The sequence below is a fragment of the Ips typographus genome, linkage group LG8 (assembly GCF_016097725.1).
Source record: "Ips typographus isolate SLU linkage group LG8, UJ_Ityp_2.0, whole genome shotgun sequence".
Lineage (NCBI taxonomy): Eukaryota > Metazoa > Arthropoda > Insecta > Coleoptera > Curculionidae > Ips > Ips typographus.
In genome coordinates, this window is record NC_138429.1 from 735,254 (window position 1) to 762,589 (window position 27,336).

The 27,336-nt window shown below is 38.1% G+C and overlaps 2 protein-coding genes and 1 non-coding gene across 3 annotated transcripts; 1 reads left to right on the plus strand and 2 right to left on the minus strand.

The window, feature by feature from the left end:
• Window positions 1-774: 774 nt before the first annotated feature.
• LOC145732335 (uncharacterized) lies at window positions 775-27,333 on the plus strand. The gene is given in 20 exon segments (XM_081984514.1): window positions 775-813; window positions 816-943; window positions 5,092-5,328; window positions 7,217-7,350; window positions 7,402-7,653; window positions 7,701-7,841; window positions 7,897-8,123; window positions 9,224-9,347; window positions 12,531-12,803; window positions 13,121-13,652; window positions 16,131-17,044; window positions 18,014-18,469; window positions 20,435-21,273; window positions 21,275-23,042; window positions 25,217-25,419; window positions 25,572-25,766; window positions 25,817-26,071; window positions 26,131-26,318; window positions 26,447-26,655; window positions 26,711-27,333. Coding segments are annotated over 20 exon segments (7,257 nt in total). The 3' UTR covers window positions 26,854-27,333.
• LOC145732361 (uncharacterized) lies at window positions 5,429-6,390 on the minus strand. The gene is made up of 3 exons (XM_081984561.1): window positions 6,195-6,390; window positions 5,917-6,141; window positions 5,429-5,864 (listed from the first exon to the last, which is right to left on the minus strand). Exons 1-3 carry the CDS (start codon window positions 6,354-6,356, stop codon window positions 5,517-5,519), a joined length of 735 nt encoding a protein of 244 aa, XP_081840687.1. The 5' UTR covers window positions 6,357-6,390; the 3' UTR covers window positions 5,429-5,516.
• Window positions 11,124-11,195, minus strand: TRNAD-GUC (transfer RNA aspartic acid (anticodon GUC)). The gene has a single exon. It is a non-coding gene; the product is annotated as a tRNA-Asp (tRNA).
• Window positions 27,334-27,336: the final 3 nt, after the last annotated feature.

The following is a 27,336-nucleotide window of genomic DNA, read 5'->3' on the forward strand; positions in this document are numbered from 1 at the left end:
ATAATTGTCTCATTTTTAGTCTCCTTTCAGTGGTCGGTAAAGTTATATTTACAAAAAACTGTAAATTTATGGTATTAACATGTAAAAAATGCTAATAAAAGTGTAGGAATCTGTATGGTATTATCCAGAAGAGCCGATAGGTGGCACTAGAGGGCAAAAATTGTCAAATCATTTGTTTTTTCTGCTTTCATCAAATATTTATTATTTATGACGGACTTTAAATTAAAAATGCCAGATTATAAAATAAAATAATAATGAGAATAGCCTTTTAGAGAAGTAGTGCGTCATCAGACTATGTTGTGTGTACACACGTCGTGCTCTTTTTACCCGCTTTTCCTAATGCAAATATTTCTCATCCCCAACTAGGGAGAGAAGGACGAACCGATAACTAACGCAGACTCTTCCTCTAATTAAGAAAAGGAGCGACAAGGATAGCGTATAGGAAGTGGGGAAATCAACTGGGAACGTTGCGATATTGGCAGTCTGCGTGGCGCGAATCGATGGTCCGGTCGTCGGGAATTTCAAGGTTTCCGGGACTCTCTCGTTCAAGGCTATAACGTAAATACGAGCAACACGTGGCCTTGAAGAACAGGCCGGTTTTTGTTTTGGATATTTTTCATCCCGAATTCAGTGTTTATTTCACCAAAAATGCTTCCTTAAGAAGTGGAAATTAGGTACGACACTGACATATATAGCCCACAACAAATTTTGCTTTGCCACAACTAAACATAATTTCTGTGCTTTTCAGGCATCAATACCAAAACGAAAACTAGGATGTCATGTGACAATTGTGATTTGCCAGAAATCTCTTCTTCTGCTTCCACGAGGTGCTGGTAGCCGCAACAAGAGAGGCTCAAGTACTTACTGACGAAGAGCGATCCATCATTTGGGGGGTGCTGACCAAAGACGAACAATTACGGAGACAGCAACAGATTAAAATCATGTAAACGTCACACTATTTTATTTTGATCACAAAGTTCTTCGTGTTTTGTTTCAAGGCTGCATTAGTTTTGACGTTTCATCGAGCGTGCAGAGCAAATTTGACTACAAAATTTAATAAAACAATATTTTGACCAACTGTCAAATTGACGTCATCCTATTTTACTTTGGCCGCATTCGTTTTCAAGCACCATGACGTCACGATGACGTAATTTAGCAAAAGCATAATTAACCAAATGTCAAATTACGTCATTGTGACGTGAAAAACGCGCTGCTCGCTCCATGGAGCTTGAAAACGAATGCGGCTTTTGATGCTCGGCATAGAAAAGTTGGACACCCCTAAAAAAGGCTAATAACGTTTATAATAAGTCAACAAAGCAATTAACACGCTTAATTTGCATAAAAAAACCACAAATTATAACACAATTAAGAATGGGAATCTTTTTCAAGCATTTTCGATTAACATATAGTAAAGTCGCCCAGCATAACAATGAGGAGGGTCATTGATTAGTCTCTTCTCCAAAACTTGACAATACCACTAAGTGCAAAATTGAATAATTTTTCTTTGGTCACCTGTTGTCGTGCATTGTAAACCAGTCTTCGATTAACTGTACCCGCTGGTACTCGGACAAAGTGGGCGCAAGCGCCCCCTTTGTGGGACCAGCAACGTTGCCACGATTCATGGTTTTCTATATTATCTGCGTAAAAAACGAGCGTTGAAAACCCGTAAATGTCATGCGACGCTCAGTTGATCATTATAAAACAGTTTGAGATATCACCACGTTATACTATAAATGTTTAAATACAGAAAATGAAGTAGACAATATATGGTTTGGCAACGTTGTTAACAGTTCCTCGAGACATTCTCCTCACCTTACAAACCGAGAACAAAACACAAGAAAGTCGAAGTCGTACCGGCTATCGCGCTATTGTTGTTTGTTATTGGTCTGTCGTTTTTTCTGTGCTAAACGAGACAAAGTTTTGTTGTCCGTTATTTTAGGGGCCATTTTCAAAGCGAGAGTTAATATAGCAACGGGCGCGTGCTAATTAACGGGTTTGTGTTCTAACTGACTGTTGTTGTCCATTGGAGCTTTTACGGATTAGCCATTTTTCTAAACATCCTAGACCTTCTATCCCTTTAGGAAAGGTAAGGAAAAGGTAGGGTGCCAGGCTAATAAACCCATTGGGCTGAAAATGTTATGGGTCAATAACCATTTAACTTGTCTGAACGTGACGTCCGGATTGGCTGTTTATTATGGTCAGCTGGTTCCTACCATTTCATGGAACCTACTTAAGGCTCAATTTTATGAGGTTCTAGACAACACTATTTGAACTTTAACTTAACAATATTATTTTGTAATGTTCACCAACCTTGAAGTAAAGTTTGCGCTACTGTTTTTCTGTACTCTATAAAGGCGACTTTCTTATTGTTTTATTACAATATAGTCTCCTGCTCTAAATATGACCCAATTGTAATGGTGATTAAGTAAAAAGCCATATATTACTTCGTTCTAAAATTAAACTTTCAAGAACCTTATTCTTATTTACTTAATGACCACTTTAGGTTAAATCAATTAAATGACGTAATCAAATTGACTTAATCCAAATATACCTAAGGTGTAGGCAATACGCAAATAGCACTTATGATTAGAGACGAATAGGCGAAGGAAGTCAGAAACCGGAACAAGGTCACTGATCAACTAACTTAACTGTGTGGTAGTTTTTGAAAATTGTTATACAAAACTAGATCAGAATTCTAGGGATTCAACAATCAAGCGTTATAAATCGAATGATGAACTCGAAAAAACATCAGATACTCTTAAAAAATGGCGATTGGCAATTTGAAGCATCGTGAACGTTTCGCCTCGCTGATCTCCAGAACTAAATCGAGATTATCGATCAAGATTATGGGTGGATTTTCATTCAAAAGACACTGGCCCCAATTTGCAATCACAATGTAAGCACTTCCTGTACTAGGTCACTTATTGTGTGTATTTGTTATAGATTGCTATTGATTATAAAGTCAATTAGCAACGAGAGGTTAATATGGTGGGCGTAGTCTCATCTCCCTTTGTCCAGGAAAGGACGTGGCTTGCATTCAAGCACTCAAATCTTACACCATCAGTGAATATTCCACGTACACGTTAAGAATTAGTACATTTGCATACTAGATAGTTCTTAAGTAGTAAACGTAGTATGATTATAATAATTGCTCTCCCAGGTGACTGACCGATCCATCGTAACTTTAAAATGTCTTTGCTGCATAACACTTAAAACGAAACGCACACATAACAGTCGCATCTTTGCATTGAGGAAGCGATCAGAAAATGGAAAAGTAACCAAGGAAATTCAAAGATCATTTTTAAGGTCAAAACCAAAAGAACGCATTTGCCGGCCAGTTTCGGGTGATTAGAAAGTAAAATAAGTCTCTCGGCATCGAATTAGCCGAGGTTTACCTTATGGGGGTTTTATCTTGTACGTTGGCGCAAGATAAACAAAATGTATAATTCGACATCGCGTGTACAGCTCAACACAAGATTTTACTTTCGAAACTAGTTCCAGTGTGTTGTTCTGTCGACTATATAAAATTACGTGGGATTACCTGTATCCTATGTAGTGGTTTATTTTCGGTGCACCACAAATACAATGTTTTCATCAAGGATTTAAATTACCACTTTTTCTGTGCTAATTATAGTGTAGGACACTCCTCAATCAAATTTGCAATCTTCAAAACACACCATATGAAACATAAGTGAGATTATTTTCAAGATCAATCAACCTACAATATACGTACAATTATTTATATGCCATTGTACAGGCCGCATTTATGTCCATTTCATCGACCCATGCGTTTTAATTGTTTATGGTATTGCTAAGGTCATACCGTCCGGCCTACGGACTTCTACGTTTGGATAGGTCGCTTACATAAACTGACTCAACCAGTTAGTCGGTCACAAACAGTCACTAGTCACCTCACAGTACAAAATTATTGTTATTTCTTGTCACAATTAAACAGAATTACTGAAACTTGTTTTAAAGTTTTAAATAAGAAATAAACATTTTTTAACGTTTACATAAAACCTAACCTAACCAGAGATTCTCGTCCTCCTTTGTTTACCTTAGCAGATTATTTTGACAGAATGCAAAAAATAAAAGAAGAGTTTTTCGATCTCCATCTTTCTTGTTCTTAATTAAAGTCTGATTGTACATTGTTAATGTAAAAAGTAAACTAAAATTGTTTTGTTGTATATTCCTAGTTCCTACAAAAATCTGTAGTTCAGTTATTTAGAAAAAGCAAAAAGCTTCACCCAGAGCTACACCAAGCTACACCACAGTCCTCCATTACTGTCAATTGTGATAATTTTTTGACAGGATTGACATTAATAGACGTTTATAATTTGTTATAACCTAATTTTTTGTTTAAAAGTATCAACAGTTTAGTTTTCCAATTTTTCGGATTGCAAATACAACATAAAACTTAATTTTCAGTCAGGTTTGTTCTACAGCATGCTATTGTTAATGCTTAAACTTAGTTTAAATCACTATTGTACAATCGAGCCTTTGACTAGTCTGGGTTTTGGCCATGGTATTTTATGCATCATAGGATGATTAATTTCTACTGGAAATATCCATAAATATTTATACTTTACACACTCAGGTTTGGGTTTTCAATGGTTTTTAATCGAGTATTTAGCCGCGTTACGATCACAAACCTTGAAAACGAAATTAAGAAAACGCCTTCCAGCTATTTTATGAATGCATTATGCAAAATTAGTTTTTTACACCTTTGCTTTTTATGTAATACTGATGTTTGTAAAAGACACGTTTCCAGGTTTGTATCGATTTTTAGGGATTTATGAACAATTTAACGGGAAATAATTTAAAGATAATTTACATGAGATTATTGGAATCACCGGATGAATTGTTCCGTTCTGATTCTGATTAATGTTGTGAAAGGCATTGACAATGACCTTCAATGGAAACGAGTGTTCTAGCTTAGAACCTTCATTTTGATGTAGGTTTGGTTTGTTTACCATCCACCTTTTTGATATTTTAAAATTAGCATTTTATTAATTAAACGCTAGGGTAGCTTAATTAAAATTAGCCAAAAAGCAAGACACCTTCAAAGATAAACCATTCTCTTTGTTGCAGGCATTTAAAGGCGGAACTTCAAAGTCTGCGGCGCAAAGGGGCCCTAAGGGTTAGTCTGGATTCCGCAGATTTGGGCCCCGATCCGGACCGAACTTGCGGTCGTTGCCGCGCTGAATTAGGACGAGTCATAAATCGCGGTGCTAATTGTCGTACCTGCCGGTTAAGGGTGTGCAAGGGATGCAGGGAGTACAACTTTAGGGCCACCGATTGGGTCTGTGTCGTCTGTTACAAACGAATGTAAGTTTCGTATTGGTCTTCCATAAAATTGCATACTTTGCAGCTTTTACAACAAAACTTTTTCAATATCATGTCCCACCAAAATTACCACACCAAAAACGAGTGTTCAAATATTGTATTGTAAAATGTAACTAGTATACAGGTGTCAGATATTATAAGTCAAATGAAAACTTAACAATAAGCTCAACTTAAGCAGAACCAAAGTTGATGTTGTACTCGTCGGCCAAACAGGTGAAAGTACTCTTATGGTCATCGTAAGCATAACTGTAGGCGTCAGGACAGGCACTTTTAAAGATGGCAGGATAGTCGGTGGGCCAATCGGAGCTTACGCAAGTCTCGGGGGTGCTATGGTCACCGGCACAGCAATATTCGTCGGTTTTGAAGGCGTTACAAGCCGAATTACATGCAATCACGGTAGTTCCTTCATCGTTGTACACTTGCAACTCGGAGGGGCATACGCTGTTGATTTGAGTGGCGCATTGGACTTTTTTGCAACTGTATTCACCACCATCACCTGCACCGTTCACTGGCTCCACCTAGTGATCGTAACCGTTGAATTGACCGTAATGAGGTTCTCAGTTTACTTACTGAAGCCATGCTGTTGTAACCATCAACCAATGACACATCGTAATAGTCAATGTTGCCATATCCTCTGAGAGTAAACTCGATCAAAGTAGCTGGAGGAGTACCACCGGCGCCAGCGCACTCCACTTTGTTACCGCAGTCGCCAGTTAAACAGTGATTGGTGTCTTCGTAGCACCAGGTTCTGGACCAGAAACGACCAGCCCAATCGTCAGCAGCTTCGACGGTTCTCTGTTCATTTATTTAATTTGAAAAGGCTTGTTCGTGGGGATTTCAAGACTTACCGATTCTCCTTGAGCCAATTTGAAACCGCCATTTTCCAAATTGTCCTTGCCGGAATTGCCTTGAATTCCAATCCAAATCGCGCCTCCGTCCTTGTTGTTGATGTTGAATTTGACTGCTTCGCAGTAGGCCAAAATGGCCGCCAAAACGATGACGAATTTCATAATGTTTTGTTCTGTAACGACAACTGCAATTTGACGCAGTAAAGTGTACAGCCGTTCCTTTTATATTATTTTACTGTTTGTTGTATTCATTTTTAGTTGAAGTGTTTTATTGTTTAAAAAGTACTTGAACTTTCGTATTTAGTTTCTTAGATTGTTATCATTTTAAGTCAAGATTATATTATTTTTTTCATCAACCACCAAGGAATACTTAATCTAAGATTTGATTTGAATAAAAAGTACGTGACAACTGTCAATTTGTCCTCTTTAGAAAGCAATACAGTTTCAGGATTAATCTGATTGAGGCAATAACAGTTTTTTATTTTTGCTTCAGTTACAAGAGTCTATTGATAATGTATTTATTTTGCATTAAGTGCTTCCTGTCTGTCTCTCTCTCTTAACTCGACTTTACTTTGGAATTTTCCCTATTGTTTAATATTTTTTTAGCACCTTATTAATCAATCTAATGGCGTCATTTTTTTTATCGGTTTGACTGTTTTGCGTACAGCTCGTGGAAAAACTATTCGATAGCCCATCTAAAAATAACGCATTTTCCTAAAAAAGGCTTTCTCCAAAGTTCAGTTGAAAAAAAAAAAACGATTTTTTTTGTTATAACTGTTAGACCGTTGGAGCAATTTCTGATCAACTTGGAACAAGCACTTATGAAATTAAATACTCATTATGTGATATGTTAATGACGTTTGTCAAAATTGTCCAGTGGTGTAGATACTATTTGGCCTATTTTCTATGCAAACCCAAAATAAAGACTGATATTGTCTGGGCGGAAACCGCGCTATAAATGTAGCTATAACAAAAAGGAAATAAATAATTCTATCATATGATTTGTATTAATTTTGCTTTAGGGAAATCCAAGCAGCTTCAGGTGAATGGATGAACGAATTTGTTCGGAAACCGAACAAACGACGAGATGCTCGGGTTTACGTCCCCGCCGCGGACATCATCAAACGAACAATCAGAAGATCCTGGACAATACACAGTATGTTTATTAAAATTATATTAACGAAAAAAAACAAAATCAATTATCCAGGTCCAACCCCAAGATGGCCGGCAGTAAGAAACTCCATCGAAGCTAGACCGTACAACAGCTTACCCAGAGGACAGGATATTAACAGCTATCCCTCGCTGATTGTTCACCAGGTTAATGCTAAAAACGGCAAAACTACTCCGGAACCACCTACACCAGCTTCTGAGGATGTTTGTACTGACCACTTGAACTGTGATTCCGACACTGTGAATTTCCATTCAAATCCCATTTGCGATGCTGTTGGAAACGATTCAGGTAAGTTAACACAATAATTGTTCCCCATTGTATTTAAATTTAATTAGGTCGAGCAATAGAAACATCACCGTGTCCCAGGAAAGCTTTAAGAACCAACCCGTTAATGTCTGTTTCGCTGTACGAAAGTAAAGGAAACTCAAGGAGGAAAACGGAACCAATCTTAAAACCGGAAAATTGTCAAACTAGCGGTAATAATTTTATAAAAAAAATTGTGACAGTTTGGAGACTGAGTACTATTTCCAGGTGAAACGGACACCGGAACTGCTGAGGAATCATTGAAAAGCAAAGAAAAAATCACGCCAGAACGTCACGTGAGCTTTGACAGCACCAATCATAGTAAAGCCGACGATCTTGCCTACTTCCGCAGCAGGTCTTTGACCAGCAACAGCAAAGCCCATCAAGAATTGAAAACCATGTCTAGCAAGCCTTTGTCCGAAGAGAGCCCAGAAGGAAAATGTAGCACTATTGAGGTTAGAGTTGATTATTTCCTTCCTATCAATTTTGACCAATCGCTATCAAGAATTAGTTAACAACTGTCCACTTAGCTGTCAGCAGTTTTTCCGGAAAAAAATTCGAAAAAATTGCACACTCCTCACAGCAACATAAAGAATAGCGTTACCCTTTCTAGCTTGAAAGTTATTGTTCTTATTGTTTTAATTAAAATAAAATGTTTATTTAACTCAGGAAATAATCTTACCAAATATCCCCCGTGCATCTAATTTTTCCTGTGGAAAAATTGGAATACTCGTTTCTAAGTAATTTGTTTTAACAAATAGCATGAGCGATGGTGGTTATAAAAATCATCCGAGTAGAAGACGAGACTGACTGTACTGTGTGTACCAAATTTTGTAGTGTTTTTTGAGGTTATTGGATTGGAAATTTAATGAGGATTCCAAAAATGTGCTTAAAACAGTCATTTTCTCACTCCAAGTGGGTTTGACAAGCAATTTGGTCTTTTCAAACTGTGTTTCTGGTAATTCAAACTTTGACACCTCTTTTCTCTCTGACTATACCAAATTTTATAGTGTTTTTTGAGGTTATTGGATTGGAAATTTAATGAGGATTCCAAAAATGTGCTTAGAACACTAATTTTTTCACTCCAAGTGGGTTTGACAAGCAATTTTGTTCCTGACTGTCTGCTCAAAAGCAAAAATCAAGGTTTAGAAAAATGTTCTTACAGTTTTCGAAACAAAACATGTTTCTCAGATTTATGATAGTTTTTTGTCAAGGGTCACGTGACTGCCTAACTTCCAAAAACTACGTGACATCTGTCACTAATGTCAAAACTGTCAAAAATTGCCTAGAATTTGCAAGAACACAGTTTTTGAAACAAGACGTTTTTCTGTTATTTATGATAGTTTTTTTTGACAAAGGTCACGTGACTGCCTAACTAAATTACACTCTCAAAACTACGTGACATCTGTCACTAATGTCAAAACAGTCAAAGTTTGTTAAAACAAATTACTTAGAAACTCGTTTTTTCCGAATTTTTCCGGAAAAATTAAATGCACTAGGGATATTACCCCCGAAAAAATTTTAGTTTTATATCTAACCTAGTGTAAAACTATAGGGACAGTCTTTGAGTCAAAATCCAGTTGTCGAGCTGTGTGATATCGAGCCGCTCAGTGGCACCGTGTTCAGAAAAATGACGGTGAGAAGACGAAGACAACAAAATTTGAGGAAAACCGATGGCGGTAAGTGGTCCTTTTTTATCTCACGAGCAAGCGCTTTCACCTCATTGTCTTGACTATATTTATAGACTGTTTTGTTAAACAATGACAAACTAAATACAATGGTTTCTATTATAATGTGTTAACACCTACTCGGAGGGTGTTCGACATGATGCATTCTTTAGGATGTCAAGGGGGCCTTATCGCCCTTTGAGTTTTGGCATAAATGCCTTTTGTTAACTGAGAACAATTACATAAATGTCAGGTGGTACACAACATTTCAGTTTTATATTACAAGTTGGCCGATTTGTTGCTATTATTTGACATTTAAACAACTTTTACATGTTTTCCTGAATGAATTGTAGTATCAATAATAATCTTTATTAATTAATACAGATTAATTAATAAAGCTCGACAAGGCATGTCTGAGTATTTAATATTTTAGCCGCGTACTGATTTAAAATTAGTGATTAAGGGAGATAACAGACGTTTCTTAAAATTATGACCTTAATTGGATAAATGAGACTAAAATGTGCAAACAACAAAATAATAACGTTTTAATTTATTTAAAACAGTTTTTTATTGTGGATTATGGGTCTACAATGCAACCACAAAAAATTTGACAACGTTGCATTAAATGGGACTTTATCCTGCGATTTTATTAATGGCTATCAATTGTCCTGTCACTTTTACGTGGTCACGTGGTGTGATCGCAACGCCAGTTGAACTAAAATGACAGCTGGAATACCCGAATCCGTTTTCAAAACTGATCACCAGAGGGAGTATCTCTTATCTTGAAACGCCAATAGCGGGTGGACAAACTTAAAGCACATTCTGACATCTTCGTTTTGTCATTTGTCGACTTTGTTAGGTGAGAGAATCTAAAATTGCAGTGTTGCCAAACTGAAAAGAAGCATCATTTTATAAAGAACTCACTATAATAATAATTAAGGACGCTTTTTAGCGCATGCACTAACCTTTAACGTGTGTATGATTAATACGATTACTTAATTGAATTTGACGCGTAATCAGGCACTAATAATAACGAACAATGACTTTACCTTTTTGTTGGGCAACGGATCGAACACGTTTCGACCATATTTAACGCCCGTTACCCGCAAGTGCGGTGGGCGGTTTTGGTTAAACTTTGCTAAAAAGGGCACCGTTGCCGCAACTTCGATTAAAACAAGAAGTTGTCGATTGCATTGCACTCGTTCAAAGTGGTTTTGTCTCGTTTACGTGCAAGTGGCAACGTTTTACCACCCAAAAAGTTATTAAACAATTCAATTACATCCATGTTAGCTCTATAATAACTGTTCTCTGTGGTCATTAGATTATTAACGGGCTGGTTTAAGTTAGTTTCGTGGTGTCGTCATAGAGGTTAGTGGTAGTGGGGTTGGTGGTGGTCGAATAACACGGGGATGCTGTGTTGTATGGGGAGTGGAAGGCTGGATTTGGTTAGGGGTGAGTAGTTAATGTAGATTAAACTATATTTTCTACGCATGCTATGTACAGTGTGTTTACAGTTTTTTGCATTATTAGACCATGTTCTAACATTTCATATTAACATACTCAAACTTAAGAAAAAAAAACACATTTAGTTTACATTTCTTCATATTCTCCCTGTTTTCGCATTTGCATACTTTTGCACGCTTCTTTTCATTTCTACATACCCTTACTTAAATATACACATCTAATGTATTTACGTTTTTTTTATTTTCTTACACTTATACTCAACTAGAAAAAAATATATAATAATGTGTCAAAGCGGGTATACCGCGGGTAAAATAAAAAAAAGTTCTCTCCGGCCGGGAATCGAACCCGGGTCTCCCGCGTGACAGGCGGGGATACTTACCACTATACTACCGAAGACTTGAGAGTAGTTTGATATTTCATGTAAGTAAGCGGCAGAAAATGTTTTATATTGTCAAATATTAAATAATTTGAAAAGTAACTGTCAATAACTGAAAAAAGTGCTATTATACGAAGCGAAATGAGTTAATGCACTAATTAAATGAGATACAGCACAACTGAAAACGCAAAACCATGCGTGACTGTTGTTCAACAAGTTTCAAATGTCAAAAACCACCCTTTTATTATTTTCTTAAGCGCGGGAGGTAAAGTGCATTTTTTCGCACTAAGCTAATTTTTCAAAAATGTAATGAATGCGAAAAAGTACCGTATTCAAGTGTGGGAATTTCAAAATTATACGATTACACCGCCTACTATACTAGAAAGCCTAGAAGGTGCTTGTCAAAAATTCCAATATGGCGGTGACAGTTTGCGTTTGTTTGTATTGTGGAAATTGAGTTTTTTGAGGATTAGATGAGTTTTTACGATTTAAAATCAAAATTTGAGGTTATTTTTGTTTGCTGCCGTTCATAAGTTTTTCAAGCCACATTGTAACAGCAATTCAGGAAAAAGCCTCTTTTCCTTAGGAAAAACCTAATATTAGAAATAATATGACACTGTCACTTCATATTTATAAAACCTGTGTTAAATTCCTAACCAAAATCAACGTGAACAAACGGAGAAATGACAGGTGGAATGCCCGAAACTATTTTCATAACTGATCACCAGAGGGAGTATATCTCTTATCTTGAAACGCCAATATAGGAATCCCATGATAAGAAGTGAGAACCAATGCAAACGAATGCTCTAGACAGTCTAGACAAAGCTTTAAATAAACTTGACAAGTGGCATGTGTTAAAGTGTGCCAAAACAGGTGTGACGTCATTTGACAGTTGGTCAAAAGATTTAAACAAACTTCCTGAAGAAATGGTCACAGGAAAAAATGTAGTATATGTAATAGTTATTACTTTTTAAAATTGAATATCCCAGTAACATAAAGAGCTAGAAAGGACAGTTTTGGCTCATTTTGTATGACTTTTGATTTGAATGCACTTTTAATTATCACTTAACACTTCAGTTCCGCGTCGGAATAGCCTCACTTTCTGCAATTATCAGGTGTTATATCTTTTGGTTCTTCCAAAAGTTCACTTTGAGTACTCATTATTAGTTATTCATCTTCTATAAATACAATGCCATTCTTTACATACAGCATACATATTACTACATGATTAATAATTAAAGAGGAATAAAAATACTTCACTCAAACGCACTGTATATACTCTTTGTAGTCATCTTTAAGTTATAAAAATCATCTAAATGATACTAGTAGAGGATTGTACAGTAGTTTTATTTTAGGTTGGAGGCGTACAGGTCACGAAAACGATTTGATTGATATTTTATTACCCGACGGCGAAGATTATCGTCTGGTGTTCGTTAATTCGGACAGTTCGTCCAAAGAAGAGGACGTGGACGACAACGACAGTTCGTCAGCGTCCAGTTTTCCTTTGGACGAGTGCGACTGGGACTATTTCGAGCCTGGAGCAGCTCTACCGCAACAAGTTTTGGGTTGGACGTCCCCATTTGGCTCGCCTAGAGTGTGCCGAAAGCGTTTTATCGACTCTCCTCTCAGTAAGTATCTAAAATTAGACAAACACATTTTGGAAAGTGAATTTGCCTTTTTTGATGCTTACTTATCAATGGCGATGCGCATTAATAACTGTGTCTGTTCGATGGCCGTAAAAAAGAGAAAATCTGTAATTTTTTTGTAATTATTTTCCATATATAACAAGGCCAATGTACTGCCAGTACATCCGGTGGTATTTCTCACGTTTTTCTAGGAGAGTTTTTAAAGTCAAGAGTTTTGTACCAGCGTGTTAGAAAACAATACGAAAAAGTCCTTCTCAGACTTATCCTTTGTGAATCAATCATTTTTTTTGATGTTTCAGGTTCGCCACTGTTACAGCGTCGTCCACGCATCAGAGAATCCTCCGACGAAGACAACACATCAATGACCCCATCCTCCTCCGACCCACAACAAAACGGCGCTTCTCCCCCGCCCCTCGTCGACGCGATGCAATGCGTTCATCAACCGACTACCACCGGTACCACTGGCCAGTCCACCGACCATACTTTGCGCTCGTACACTTGTAAATCGTGCGGCGGATGCGACCCCACACCAACCGCCCAGTATATACCAGTGCCGGTACCGATTCCGGTACCGTTTCCCGTTCCCTGGGGTGGCCAAACGCCGTTCCCATCTCTATTGCCCGTTTACAAATCGTTCAGTCCAAATGCAACACCCGGTGATTTTTGGCAGTACTTTGCCCAGTTGCAAGGGTTTCCGTGGTCGCTGTTTGACAAGTCAATGATTGACGCCAAAGTGAGCGATGATTGTCAGAATGGGGCCGGACAGGTGCCTCAAGAGGAACTCCAGATGGTCGACGACGAACCTAAAGGCCATTTGGAATGTGAAAATAGGTGAGTTTCACTTTTATATTACGAAAATAGTTCCAAAACAAATTAACACTCTTTGACTTACTTTTTGACATGTTCGGGTTGCACGGAATCGCTCCGGCAAAACAAAATAATGTGCATTTAAAGTTTTTTGAAAGTGCACCAAAACGAACCGATATGCCTTCGGCCTGCCAACCCACTTTATTCAGCTCGATTTTACGGTTTGTTATTTCATCGGGACGGCAAAAACACGATCACTTTTTTCTCTCTTGCTCTCGGTTTCTTGTGATCAATGTGATGCCGGAAATTCAAATATCAAGGAACCGAAAAAGTGGTTTAAGTGGGTCGATTTCTCTGTCACGCCAACGCTCTTTTTTTGCTCAATGTGAGGGTGAATTAGTCATTTATAGTGAACATTTTACATTGTTAGTGTAAAGTCTTCAAAACATTTTATTAAAAGCTTTGTTATGTACTAAAGCAACCTTTTTGTGTCTTTCTACAAAGAATAGACCCAAGTTAAGTTAGGAGAGTAATAAACTGACCATTGCAGGTACTAGAAATGAAGTGAAAATTAAAACTATAAACTGCGTTTAAATTTTAGGGTTTGGGCCATTGTTGGCAGAAAGTAATAAGAAAAAGACATTTTTTATGTTAATTTCACAATATTTTAACGAGTATTTCGATTCAAATGCGATACTACGTGTGAGACTAGATAATGTGTGTGTGTTTCGGTAGTCAGTTTTGAAAATGCCACCTTAATACACCTTACACCTATCAAGGGGTCCAGTGTAACATTCTGAAGGAACTAGAGTTTGTGGAACAGAAAAGAAAATGCCTTTTCTAATAGAAAACACTGTCACAATGAAACAGCCCATATATTTACTTACTCCCAAGAAGAGTTTTTACAAGAACACTAAAAAACCAAGTTTATTCAAGCCAGTGGTTCTCGAAGAAACATGGATATAGAGTAAAGGTGTATTTAGCAGAAGCTGACAAGGTGATTTGATTTGTCTAATCTGGAGTTTGCTTATCATGCTTTGAAAGGGTCCCATTATCAACTGCTCTAAAAGACTCTAAACAAAAGGTGTTTGAAGCTATGGTTATAATGGTGTTGTCAAAATCCATATGCAGAGTGTTGAAAAAACAAGTTTCAGGTAATATTAGAAAGATACAAGTTACTTAATACATAAATTTGATCAAATGCCATTATTTTTCAGAATTAGCCCTTATAAATTTTGCCGTATCTTCTCTGACTATAAGGCTATAAACAGATGGTGCTACTGTTAATTACTTTTCCATCAGATAGTAGGTTAAATTACTATTTTAATTGTATTATTTGCACATTATGAAATATACAAATGAAATCTGTAAAAAGTACACTCAAGTTTCTTTTTTATCTAAGAAGTCTAGTTTTCTTCATAAACAATCATAAAATTAGATAATTTCTTTAACTGAGGTACCTACCTGCTCTTACAATAAATTGAACTGAAATTGAAAAAACATGTCGAATAAATAACACAACAAAACCAAATTGATATGTATTTAATGCTGGGTAAATTTACAAAAGGAAATAAATCAGCAATCTATATCACAAAACCAAGAAGTAAGTTCTTAAAACACCAACAATTCTGTTATTAAGTTAAAACACTGCTTTGGGATTTAATAGTCCCCAGGATACACACATTGCCTTTCCTTTCTTGCAAATTTTATGGAATAATTCTTGAAACGTTGGTATTGGGCTGTTAATAACTCGTTTGAATGCACCTATCTGTGATGTTCTTTCCAGATAATTTAAATTGAATGTGATTGTTGTTAACAAGCCAAAGTTTGATTGGAACTTTCCGCCTTTGTTTACCACCAAATGTTGCAAGTTTTCCAGTTTGGTGAAGAAAAATCTTAAATTCTACGAAGGTCTCGCAATAACAACACTAATTAATAAACTTAAACAACCCTAAATTAAGTTTTTATTTCTTCTGTTTGGTGTTTTTCAACTTTTTAAAATTCCTAACCTCAAAATGTTTAGCCGACTGTCAGTTGGGACTATGCTCTATGTTGCCACATCTTCCACGAGCAGAAGGGAACCTGGTGTATTGTTGGTTGCAGTAATAAACGGACCGATGAATTATACAGATTTCGATATTGCATGCAAAACATGTGAGATTCTTAAACTGTTTTTTTTTTCAAAACAATATAGTTTTCTCATTTTCATTTATAATTGCTTAATGAAAGATACATATTGTGAGATTTAAAGGAGGAATTTGTCAATACGGCAAACAGGTGATTAAAAAGATGGATAGCCTAGCTTGTAATAAACGACGTGCGTAAATTTCAATATGGCGGAGCACTTGATGACGTAACGTAAAAAAAATGAACCATAGTTCATTTTGACAGTTTTCACACCGTTTCTACTAAACTAAGCTAACTAACAAAAACTGTATTTGTGGTGAATTTTCAAACTGTAAATTGTTACTTTGGTACAACTTTCATTTTTTGTATTTTTAGAGGTTCTTCCGCTTCGGAATCAAGTTCATCAGATTCCAGCGACGAATCCACCAAATCATCAAATCGTCGCGTTTACAACGTGTCAGGTTCCCCAAACGACCGCGACGATGACGCTTTACCAAGCAGCACGATCAGCACCGACAACGAAGACGACCTGGACCGGAAATCTTCGGCGGATGAAAAAGAACGCGAAAACGACGGCGAGGAGTCTTCTTCAGGCTCGGCGGACACGGACAGCAACGACACCGGCACAGTGGCCGACCAGAAACCCAAACGGTTCTCCAGAGTGTTTGTGGTGAATCACAAAGGCTCCAGCAGCGACACCAGTGGCTCCACCAGCTCTAGCGGCGCTAGTGATAGTTCGGATAACGATACGGATACGGAACGCGATTGCGCTGTAGTGCTTGTGAATGTGAAGCCTTTGAACCCTGACGATGCTCCTAGAAAAGAAACGCTCGAGGATGATTGTGGTGCTGCAGGTGCCAGTCTGTTGGGTTTCAGGTATGTGGAAGAGGGCGGAGGGGAAGCGTGTTCGAGTGTTTCGCGACCGAGCAAAACAAGAAGCAGAAGGTTTGGTGGTAAATCCAAGAAAAAATCGAAAGTGAGTGGAAGAAATGAGGTTCCTAGTGTTGTAGCGTTAACCAAAGAAGACATTAAGGGGTTTATTGAGTCCGAGGTGCGGTTCGCTTCGGATGAGTTGGGCCAAGTGCAAGTTCACTCATCGAAAGCTGAGCGAGTCTGTGATAAGGCGCGGTATGATGAAGTGCCCGGTGGTTTTATGGACTCATCAAACGGTACTTTGCCTGAGAAAGGGGGAATAAAGACAAAAGAATGTGTTGTTGCAGAATTAGACGAGAAAATTGCTTTGAACTGTGCAAGTTCGGCGGAAGTTGCCGTTGCAATGACTGAACCAGGTAATAAGAACCACTTTTTCTTTACAAATACAACTTTACTATTAACAATGCCAAGAAGCTAAGCAGTTCAAATGCAGGGTCTTGTAAACATTAAGCATCCACGAGTTTGGTCACCAAATTTTTTTTGCATGTAGATTATCGGCCTCTATAGTCCAGAGAAAAAAATTGCGGAAAAATCACAATTTTCTTCGAAAAACGCTGTTACATTGTTCCACAATGAGTTGTACGATTAGCAATGCAGTACAATTAGTTACAATTTATAAAAACAAGCTTTGCCCACCTATACTAATCGGATATTTAGGCTACCAAACATATTTTTATGATTAAAAACAATAAAAATTAGTTGAGGTATTAAATATTAATAACGAAAAAAAAACCGTCTGGCAACGCCGCATAATTCACAGAGGATAACTGATACTTGACAGTATGTACGTCAACTTCAGATGTCATTCAATTATGAGGTTAAAACATAGTTGGCGCCTTTTTCCTTTGTTTACTTTACAATATTGGTGGATTTTGCACTTAGGTTAGTCTAGGTCAGTTATTAATGCTTTTTTTTTCCTAAATTTGCAATAAACAAATATTGGCACTAATACGAATCGGCCACTACAGTTAGCACTAGGTTGCCAAGAATTATTTTGGTTTTTAATAGCTATATTAGTTATAGGTTTTCTTGACAGGAAAAGTGTGGTTCTTCCACCAAATTATCGTACATTTTACGGATTTTTATCTCAATTTTCTGTAGAAAATTGTGAATTTACCGCAAATTTTTATTTTTGTCTATACTATAGAAACCGTAATCTAACTGTATAAAAAAAAATTTAAAATTCGTGGATGCTTAATCTTTACAAGACCCCAAATGCAATTTTATTCTGTATTACGTTTTTATATTAGTAATGTCTTTTATAACTTGATCAATGATTGGCACTAAAAATAATTTTTAGATGACATAACAATCAATATTTTCAGATTGGGCGGGAACTTCAAAAAGGGACGAAGAAATCAATAAATACAAATCGGATTACGTGTACTCGTCGAGTCCGGGCCTGTCAGACGTGAGCGCAGAGTCGCTGAGCTCCAGCGACGTGGAAAAAGAGAGCTTACGGTCCCGTAGCGGCGAAACAAAGACGGAACGTGCGCTAAACAAGTCGCGAGGCTCGAGTGCGACAAAGACGGAAAGTGAACGGATCGCGTGCGACGATGCTACAGGTGTTTCGCAGTCAGTAATCGACGAACAACGTCAGGTAGACGGTCGAAATGGTGCGAACGCAAAATACACGAGTTTAGTGATGATCACCAATGATGTAAGCTACCAGCAGGTGAACGTGGTGACGACGGACACCACCAAAGTGGTGCCGGGTGAGGTGGTGGTGGTCAGTCACACCAATCGTCAGGATGAAACGTCAAAGGAACAAAAAAATTACGGTGAGTTTTTTGTGATCACCAACCACCATCTTAAGTACGCGATGCGTAAGCCTTTGCAACTTCAGTGGCCTTGGTTCTATATAGGCGCTTTCTTCGTTTTTGCGTGACGTAACGTCCACTAGTTACTTGGTGTTTTTATGGGAGAAATTGTCGAAAAGGTTTTGCAACAAGAAACAATAGCACTACGAATAGTATGGCAAAATATTTGCTATACCCAATAAGTTAGAGACAATCATTAAAAGCAACTAATGATTGATTGGTTCCATTACTAAAACTTAACTATCACTCTCACACTCATTGACTACTATTGTTATTTAAATAATCATTTTTAATGTCAATGACGTTAAACGTGTATTACTACTAAAAGCGTAGGAGGGAGGACACTTCAAATAGGTATTGTTTTCACATTTCTAGGTATTTTGATATAAACTTAAATGCACATACTAAAAATCACTGTTTCAATTCCTACACTTATCAGATAAGAACCATTCAGGGAGCTTTATAGCAGATAAGAAAAATCGTACCTTTTTTAGTGTTCAGAACATGATATCTCTCCTCTGTAACAGTAATCAATTTAAACTAGGGCGCCAAAAATGTCAGTTACTCTACACTGCCAAAAAGTGAAATTAAATTCCGTATTTGACCTTATCTTATACTCTAGATAAACTGCAAAAACCATATAGAGAAAGTTGCCTACAAAAAACCGTTCTACATTCCTGCTTGATTATTACAGTGGATCTTAAGTTTTTTAATAGCAACAAAATTGGAATCAAATTCACTGACCCAACTACCTACCACAAATGGGTACAATAACACTTGACCTTCTACTGTTATGACTAATCCAATTGGTTAACTTGAAAATATTTTGCACTTTGTGTTTCGTTATTTCAACAATTTAACAGAGGAAAATATAGGGATTAAAACGATCAAACACACGCGACCATGCGTTTCTTCTGTATATAAACAAACTGAAACCAGCTCTTTTGCACCAAACATCTAATTACCTACTGTTGCATAAACATTAGAGTTAATTAGTAAACTAGTTAGCCGTCGAAATGGAATAATTATTGAATTTCTTCAGAAAATCCTCGGATATGACGTTTGCATAATTTTTTAACTTTCTATTCAGTTTGGTAAATTTTTCACTGTAGTTTCAATCATCATTGAATATTATTCATTTCCCCTGGTAGGAACCTTGAGAATTAACTACTGAATAGAATATAGCACGTCACAATGTCGATAGTAAAGTAGCCTATTATTAGAAAAAAAAGAAATAGCTGAAAATATGATTTTTTCAAAAAAAAAGTATGTGAATGCTTGGAAGGACCAAGGAATGAATTCAAGACTTAAAAGCGAATCTGACTTTCATTACAATAGGCAATTGTTTCTGATTTTGTGAAAACTCTAAAACAAAGACGGAACGAAATGGAAACAAAAAGACTTAATTAACTGCTTCACTGTTTATGGGAAACACCAAACGCTAGGAAATACGTAAACGTGGTAGAAATTTTTCTTCACTCCAGTTTTCCCAATAAACACTGAGCACACTAAATATCTAACCTATACATCTTCTAATTTAAGCAACAAAATTGCTTTGCCAATCATCACAGTGGTAAATCCAAAACCGACTATAGGAAAACCGTGTAACGGACAGAGAAACGTAGATAATTGCATGCGCGGGACAAAGACAGAAAACGAAAAAAATATCAAGTAGGCCATATTTTCAGTGCGCTGTAGCCAAACGCCAAATTAATTTTGTCGACGGTATTGGTGATACTTGGCGCTTGGCAACAGCGCGCTGAAAATATGGCCTACTTGATATTTTTTTCGTTTTCTGTCTTAGTCGCGCGCATGCAATAATGGACGTTTCTCTGTCCGTTACACGGTTTTCCTATTACCACACCTGTATAACTGGAAGTAACATACATTCGTTGAAAGTATTTTCAAACTAAACATCTGTTTCAGATAACTCCAGCTATCCAAACCTCGAAACTAACGTGACGGTCATAACGTCCGCCGAAACGTTGAGCGCCTTTGAAGAAGGCTTAGCCGACGATGATTCCTGGGTGGAAAATCTCAGTTACGATGATGACGACAACGATGATGAGGTGGTCACCAACTCGATTTCGGAGGAAAACTCGTCGTCCGGAGACGAGGTTACCCTCACGTGTTCCGCCGTGGCGGACCAAGAGGATGAGCTGCGCGGATACCACCGTACGGCAATCGACTTTACCTTGCATACCATAGTGGAGGAGAGCTGCGAGGAAAGCGAAATCGAACAGGCGCCTAGAAAACCGAAAAAGGAGCGTCCTCAAAGCGCCACCGACTTGGAAAAATACTTTTTTTACGGTTTGGGCGATGGCACGGTGCCGAATCGTGATGATGCATTTTCAGAGACGAGCAGTATCTACTCTGAAGGTATGGAATCTCTGGGTGGTCCTGAAGAGAGTCAAATGAATGAAAATTTAGAAGAGTTGGCTTCGTCCAGATTGGAAAAATACTTTTTGAGCGGGTTTATGGGGTTTACTTCTGAGCGGAGGGATTCAGATGGTAGTGTGGGAAGTGACAGCGAGGGCAAACCTAGCCCGGAGCAACGTAGAAAGAGATTGGTGCGGGCTAGGGGGACCGGTCGCTCTCACTCTAGCTCTCTGGATAACCTTCTAGGAAATCCCGATTTGACATTAACGGAACAACAAGCAGACATTCAGAATGACTCTGAAGATTCTTCGAGCTCAAACTCGGACACGTACGACGATTTGGGTGGATTTGATAAAGTTGATCCTCAGTTTGACACGGTCAAAAGGAAAAAAAACCAAAAAGCACAAGGCAAGTTTGGAAGACGTCAAGGAAACCAACCAGGAGGAACTGGACAGTCAAGAGGAGGATGACAGAAATAGAACTCCTCAACCAGAAAGTTGTAATTTAACCTCAAACAACCAACAGCAGAGTCGTGATAGTGGATTTGTGGGTAGTTGCGACGATTTACTCAAAGACCAGAAAACGTTGGATTCAGTTCTGGAAAATCCTACAGGCGATGATGGTGAAGAGAAAGGGAGAAGTGTAGGGCGGATGTTGGACTCAGTACCACCAAATACAAACCTCACAAGAAAGGATAGTTTTAACAATTGGAGTTCGGATGAAGAAACCAATTTAATGATGAGTAAAATGCGACAGTTTTTCAAAACAATGGTGGCCTCAAAACCTACAACCCCCAATTTAAGCAACCCGACGCCTAAAATCAGAAACAGGTCTAAACCTCCTCAGTTAGTCTACTTTGAAAATGAACTAACCAGATTAATGAAAACAGTACCGGGAATTCGAGAAGATCAAGTTCGAGAAATAGTGGAGTATCTAAGTAGTGAAGACACTTGGAGTGACTCGTACGATTCAAGCGATTACACTAGTAGTGATTTAGAAGGGGCTTGCACCAAATCCGCTTTACAGCAACAAATTTCAGACAGTTGTAAGCAAATCATCAACAAATTTGATCACAAACAAGACGAAGAAGGGGATGCTGGTGATGGTGGTATCAATCTAGATGACTCCCAAAGTTTAAACAGGGAAACTGCTTTCGTTTACCAGAAACTAGTGGCAAGTTTCGAAAAAATAGCCACAGAAAACCAACCAGAAGATGTAGTCTCAGGACCCAATTCACCACCTTTAATAGCTAAAGTGATGCATCATATAGGTAGTAGGCTGGTAGCTCTGATGCACGAAGTGTCTAGTGGAGAAAGTCACGCGTCCAACAGTCCAAAAGGACGCAACTACCATCGTAGATTGCAACAGAAACTCAGCAACGCTTCTACTACCACCACAGATGAGGATAGCAGCACCTCGGACACTAACCTCCCTGATACATTTGTTCTTCAGAATCTCCCTAGAAGTAAGTCGCACGATTTATTAACGGGAGGTCAGAAAAACCTTCATCAGAGTACCACGGAAATGTCAGAAGAACGCGAAGCTAGTGATTGTGAAAGGTTTTCGTGGAGGGGCAGTTTTGAGTCAGCGTTACTAGCCTCAGACTCGCGTAACCGACTCTCGTTAATTTCTACAGAAGGTTCGGCTTCTGCGTTGGCAATCGCTGCCAAAAGACGTTCCGCCGGTGATTTACTGTTCAGTCACAAGTCTCTAAGTCGAGAACAACTCGATAGAGTGCGCAGCTGTGGTAGCATCGGGGGTGGCACTTCGGAAGATCGACTTTGGGTGGCCACCGCGACCAAACCGAATCGACGACGGTCCAGCGTTCCCGACGCCACCTCGTGCGGTTCTGGAGCCGACGGTGAGGACGAGGACGAGGACATGGAGAACAGGGCAACGTTGCCGCGTAGCACTCAAACGGGACCGCAAGCCACCAATTCGTTGCCCAGATTGCCTACAACGCCGTTGGCGGCCATGCAAAAGGCGCAAAGTCACCACTTTTTATCCCAAAATAACGTGAAAAGTGCGCGGTACCGACCACCTGGATTTCAGAAACACGCACCCGCCCAACCGAAACGGGCGGTTAGCGCGCCTGGTTTACAGCCCAGCCACCAAAGGCGCGGTAGGCGCTCGTTTCAATCGAATTTGTCCAGTGGTGAGTTGTTTGTTATTTTTGGTGAATGGTGGAGGAAATACTTACAGTGGGGGTTGGTATTGTTTTACTACATTGATTTTTTTTGACATTTGATGTTGACTCTGTTCCTAGTTTGTGATTATCCATTATTTCTTTAGTTTTCGTATTAGTATATGGAAATGATCATCCGGTATTTTTAAACCCATTTTCACTTGGCTATGATGTCATCGTGTAATCCTGTCATAATTGGAAAATCAGGATATGAAGACGATTAAATGCGCAAAAAACTGCTATTTTTGATGACTTTTTACCATCTATTTACAGCGTTGCTAGCTTTCCAGTAACCTGAAGTGTCGCGTCTAAAACCATATTCATGCTCTAAGGTTTAATTTTGACGGTGAGGATAACTGCCAAGCTGTCACCTTTAAATGTCAAATATCCAAAGTGAGGCACCCTGGTCACTTGACTAATTTTCGATTGTCTGGTTAAAGTTGTCAAATCAAAGACCGAATTATGCAACGTTGTCAAACTGACATTTTACTATGTATTGCCAAATTGACTTACTGTTCTTTTTCCAGTTTTTTGACGTTGTAAATCAGAAAACGTCAGATTCCTTTATGTTTATTGGTAGTTACATCCATCATTACGTCCAGCAAAATGCTACAGGGTGATCAAAAATTGGCAGAAACAAAACACTCCTATTTTTATAATTTTTTCCTGTTCCCTGTTTAAAATTAAGGCAATTTTGTGTTAAATTACTTTATTGAAAAATTAATATTCTAAAATAATCACAAATTAACGATGTTTTATCCCACAAACGTCTAACATGCCGTTTCGTGAGTTTTAATGGTAAAGTAGGCTGGGGGATAGTATCATTTTAACGCTTCATCAAGTATGCTGGGCAAATTTGACGTCCCGATGACGTAATTTGACAGTTGGGCAATGCATTGTTTAGTTCAATTACGTCATTGTGACGTCACGTTTGCAAAACATGCACCGCCTACTTTGGTAATATTTATTTTATTTTATTTTTTTTTACTAATTAGTTTTCTTATGTATATGAAAATTGATCATCCGGTATTTTTAAACCCATTAAAAGGGAAATGTGAAACGGATTTACTTTCACGTATATTACCGACAAAAACATAAAACTCCTACTTTAATACGAGGGGTGAGTTTATTGTACGGATTCCGTTTGATGTTTTAGAGTTTCCTATAAACAGGATATCTTATCAATTAAGTATACACCATTAATTTAATAAGTAAATAAAGAAAATCATTTAAATCACATTTTTTTAATTGAACTACTATGGAATTTAGGTATTAGAAAATTTGCATTCCGCACTTCTATTGTACTCCGTATATTAGGCAGTACCAGGCAAGGTACAGTTAGTTAAAAGCCGTAAGTTCTCACGCACGCACCGCAAAAATGGCTTCTTTACGGTTATTACGCAAAAACATGGCAAACTCGACCTTAATTACATAATTGCAACCCACATTAATTAAGATTCGTTAAAAATTTTATTGGAAGTACCCAAATCAACCTTAAAAATTCCCTGCACTTTGTGACGCCACCATATCTTGTCTGCAAAGCGATCGGTACAAATCGCCCACGTCACAACACGAAACGAGAAAGTTGAAGGTTAAAGGTTGCTTTAACAGAGAAAACAATGGCAAACGTTTCGAAACGTCTGGCCCGCCCACATCGACATCTCTGTATCGATTTCTATCGATCACGTTTCCATTTCGCAGACATAACAGAAAAAATCTCCTCTCTTTATCAATTTTCCAAAGTTTTGAAGGTCACGTGACTGTTTTTGACAATGTCAACAGGGGTTTACAGCGTTGCAAGCTGAAAAATTGAATTAAATCTGAAACTTGTATACTAAGGGGTGTTCAATAATTGTTATGGTCGTAGTTGGCTGTGGTTGGCAAATCGGCGTATTGACAGCTGTCATATAATAATTGTTTGCAACGCTATCTAAGGCGTACGCTTTTTGTGACAATTGCCATCCATAGGCGACCTGATAAACTAGAACACGACACTTACAAAAAAATATAACCCGTTCCACCAGCTTTCTCTAATTACCGTCTAGTTGGCGTGTGCTTGGGTAATTCAACACTTTATTTACCCAGAATGCAAAGTTTTTCCCTTGATTTTGAATTTTGTGTGTGTGACTGTAAATTTTTTCTAGATGAGGTCAGTTTGTCCGAGGCCCATTCCTCGCCGATGCTCACGTCGAGGACGGGCAGTAAAAGTGCCACGCCCAGTCCAGTGGCGCCGGCATCCAGAAGGAAAACCGCCTCAGTTTCCAGTCAAGAATGGCCCACCACTGAGGACGATATTGATAGATTGGTTGGTTTACACCATACTAGGAGCAGCTTGTCAAGTCTTGGTGTAAGTGGAATTTTTATGTCCTTACTGAAAATGTCCACTTTAATTGGGAAAATTAACCGATAATAACACAATTTCAGTGATTCAAAAGTGCTTGTCTGAACTGTGGTTGTCTTATCATTATTATGTGATTTTTATTAGTTTTTGTTTCTTAGTTACGGTCCGATTCAATGGCAAGCGTATACTCTGGAGCTGATGATGGTCGTTACGGTTCTATAACTGTAAAAGGACAAGTGGAATTTGGTCTTCAGTACAACTACAAAGCTGGAGCACTGGAAATTCAGATCAAGCAATGTAAAGACTTGGCCGCCGTTGATGCTAAGCGGAACAGATCCGACCCCTACGTCAAGGTAAAACATGATCATACAAAATCTTGTGGTTTTAGCATCAAATGATTTAGGTGTATCTGCTTCCTGACAAGTCAAAATCAGGAAAACGGAAAACCAAAGTGAAAAAACACACCCTGAACCCCGTGTTCGACGAATGCCTCAAGTTTCACATGTCCCTTAACGAGCTGGAGCTCAGAACTCTTTGGTTGTCAGTTTGGCACTCGGATATGTTCGGTAGAAACGATTTCCTAGGCGAGGTCACAATGGCTTTAGAAAATAAAGTGTTCGATGATCCCCTGCCTAAATGGTATAATCTTCAGGAAAGGGTGAGTATAAGCCGATCCGTGGTTTTGCACTTGTAATACGGAAATTCCCCGTGATTCAGACTGAACTCTTCGACGACACTCTAACGTACAAAGGAGACATCATAGTGTGCTTGAAGTTTATTCCTCCAGATATGACGGTGCATAAAAAAGGCAAGAAATCAAGGGGAGCCTTACATATTTTGGTTAAAGAGGCTAAGGGATTGGCTGCTGTAAAAGCCAATGGAACTTCAGACCCATTCTGCAAAAGGTAACTATTATTATCCTTGTTGTGTAACATCTGTACTCAACTCTATGAGTTGACTGTCACCCAGACAACTATCATTTCTAGCATCCTTATTCATAAGTACCATTTCACTGAAATTTCAACACTTTCAGTTATTTACTGCCCGATAAAGGCCGTAACGCCAAACAAAAAACTCCGGTAGTAAAAAAATCCGTAAACCCCGTATGGAATTATACTTTCGTCTATGACGACGTCACATTACAAGAACTGGCGGATCGTAGCTTAGAATTGACAGTTTGGGATCACGACCGGCTGGCGAGTAATGAATTTTTAGGAATGGTCAGATTCTCTCTAGGAACAGGTACTACCATAGTATATTTCCAAGATTTTACCGGGTTGACAACGATTGTTTACAGGAAAACATCAAGGAAAATCGGTAGAATGGATGGACTCGACCGGTAAAGAACTAAACTTGTGGAAGAGTATGCTAGAGAAACCAAATTTTTGGGTGGAGGGCTGTTTGCCTCTCAGGTCTTCCGCAGGCACTAAAGTCACCTAACAAGACTTTTAATACATAATGTATAAAAAAAATGTAAACGAATCTATTGATACAACACTTCGGTTCGGTTTATTTTACAAATAAACTGACATGATATGAGAATTGTGATACGTTCAGTTTTTAATGTAGCTTTTATACTCTCTCTGCAATAATATGATTTATAGATTACACTCTTTAATATTTTAGCTAAAGGTTTTTAAATCTTGCTCCTTTCTCGCACATGTACGGTCATTAAAGGAGAGTCCCAAGACTGAATGTCTTGAAGTTTTAATGTTGTTTTGTAGTAACTGTAAATACTTTTGGAGAGTTTACAGATATTTTAAAGTAAAGTAGTTTCCAATTTACTTTTTATTGTTAAGAAGATTTTAAGGTAGTATTACAATCATTAAAGTGTGTAATAAATTGTCTAACAAAAGCAATGTCTATACATATTATATTTTCATAAAAAAAACTGTAAAGTATTAAATGAATTTTATCGTAGTG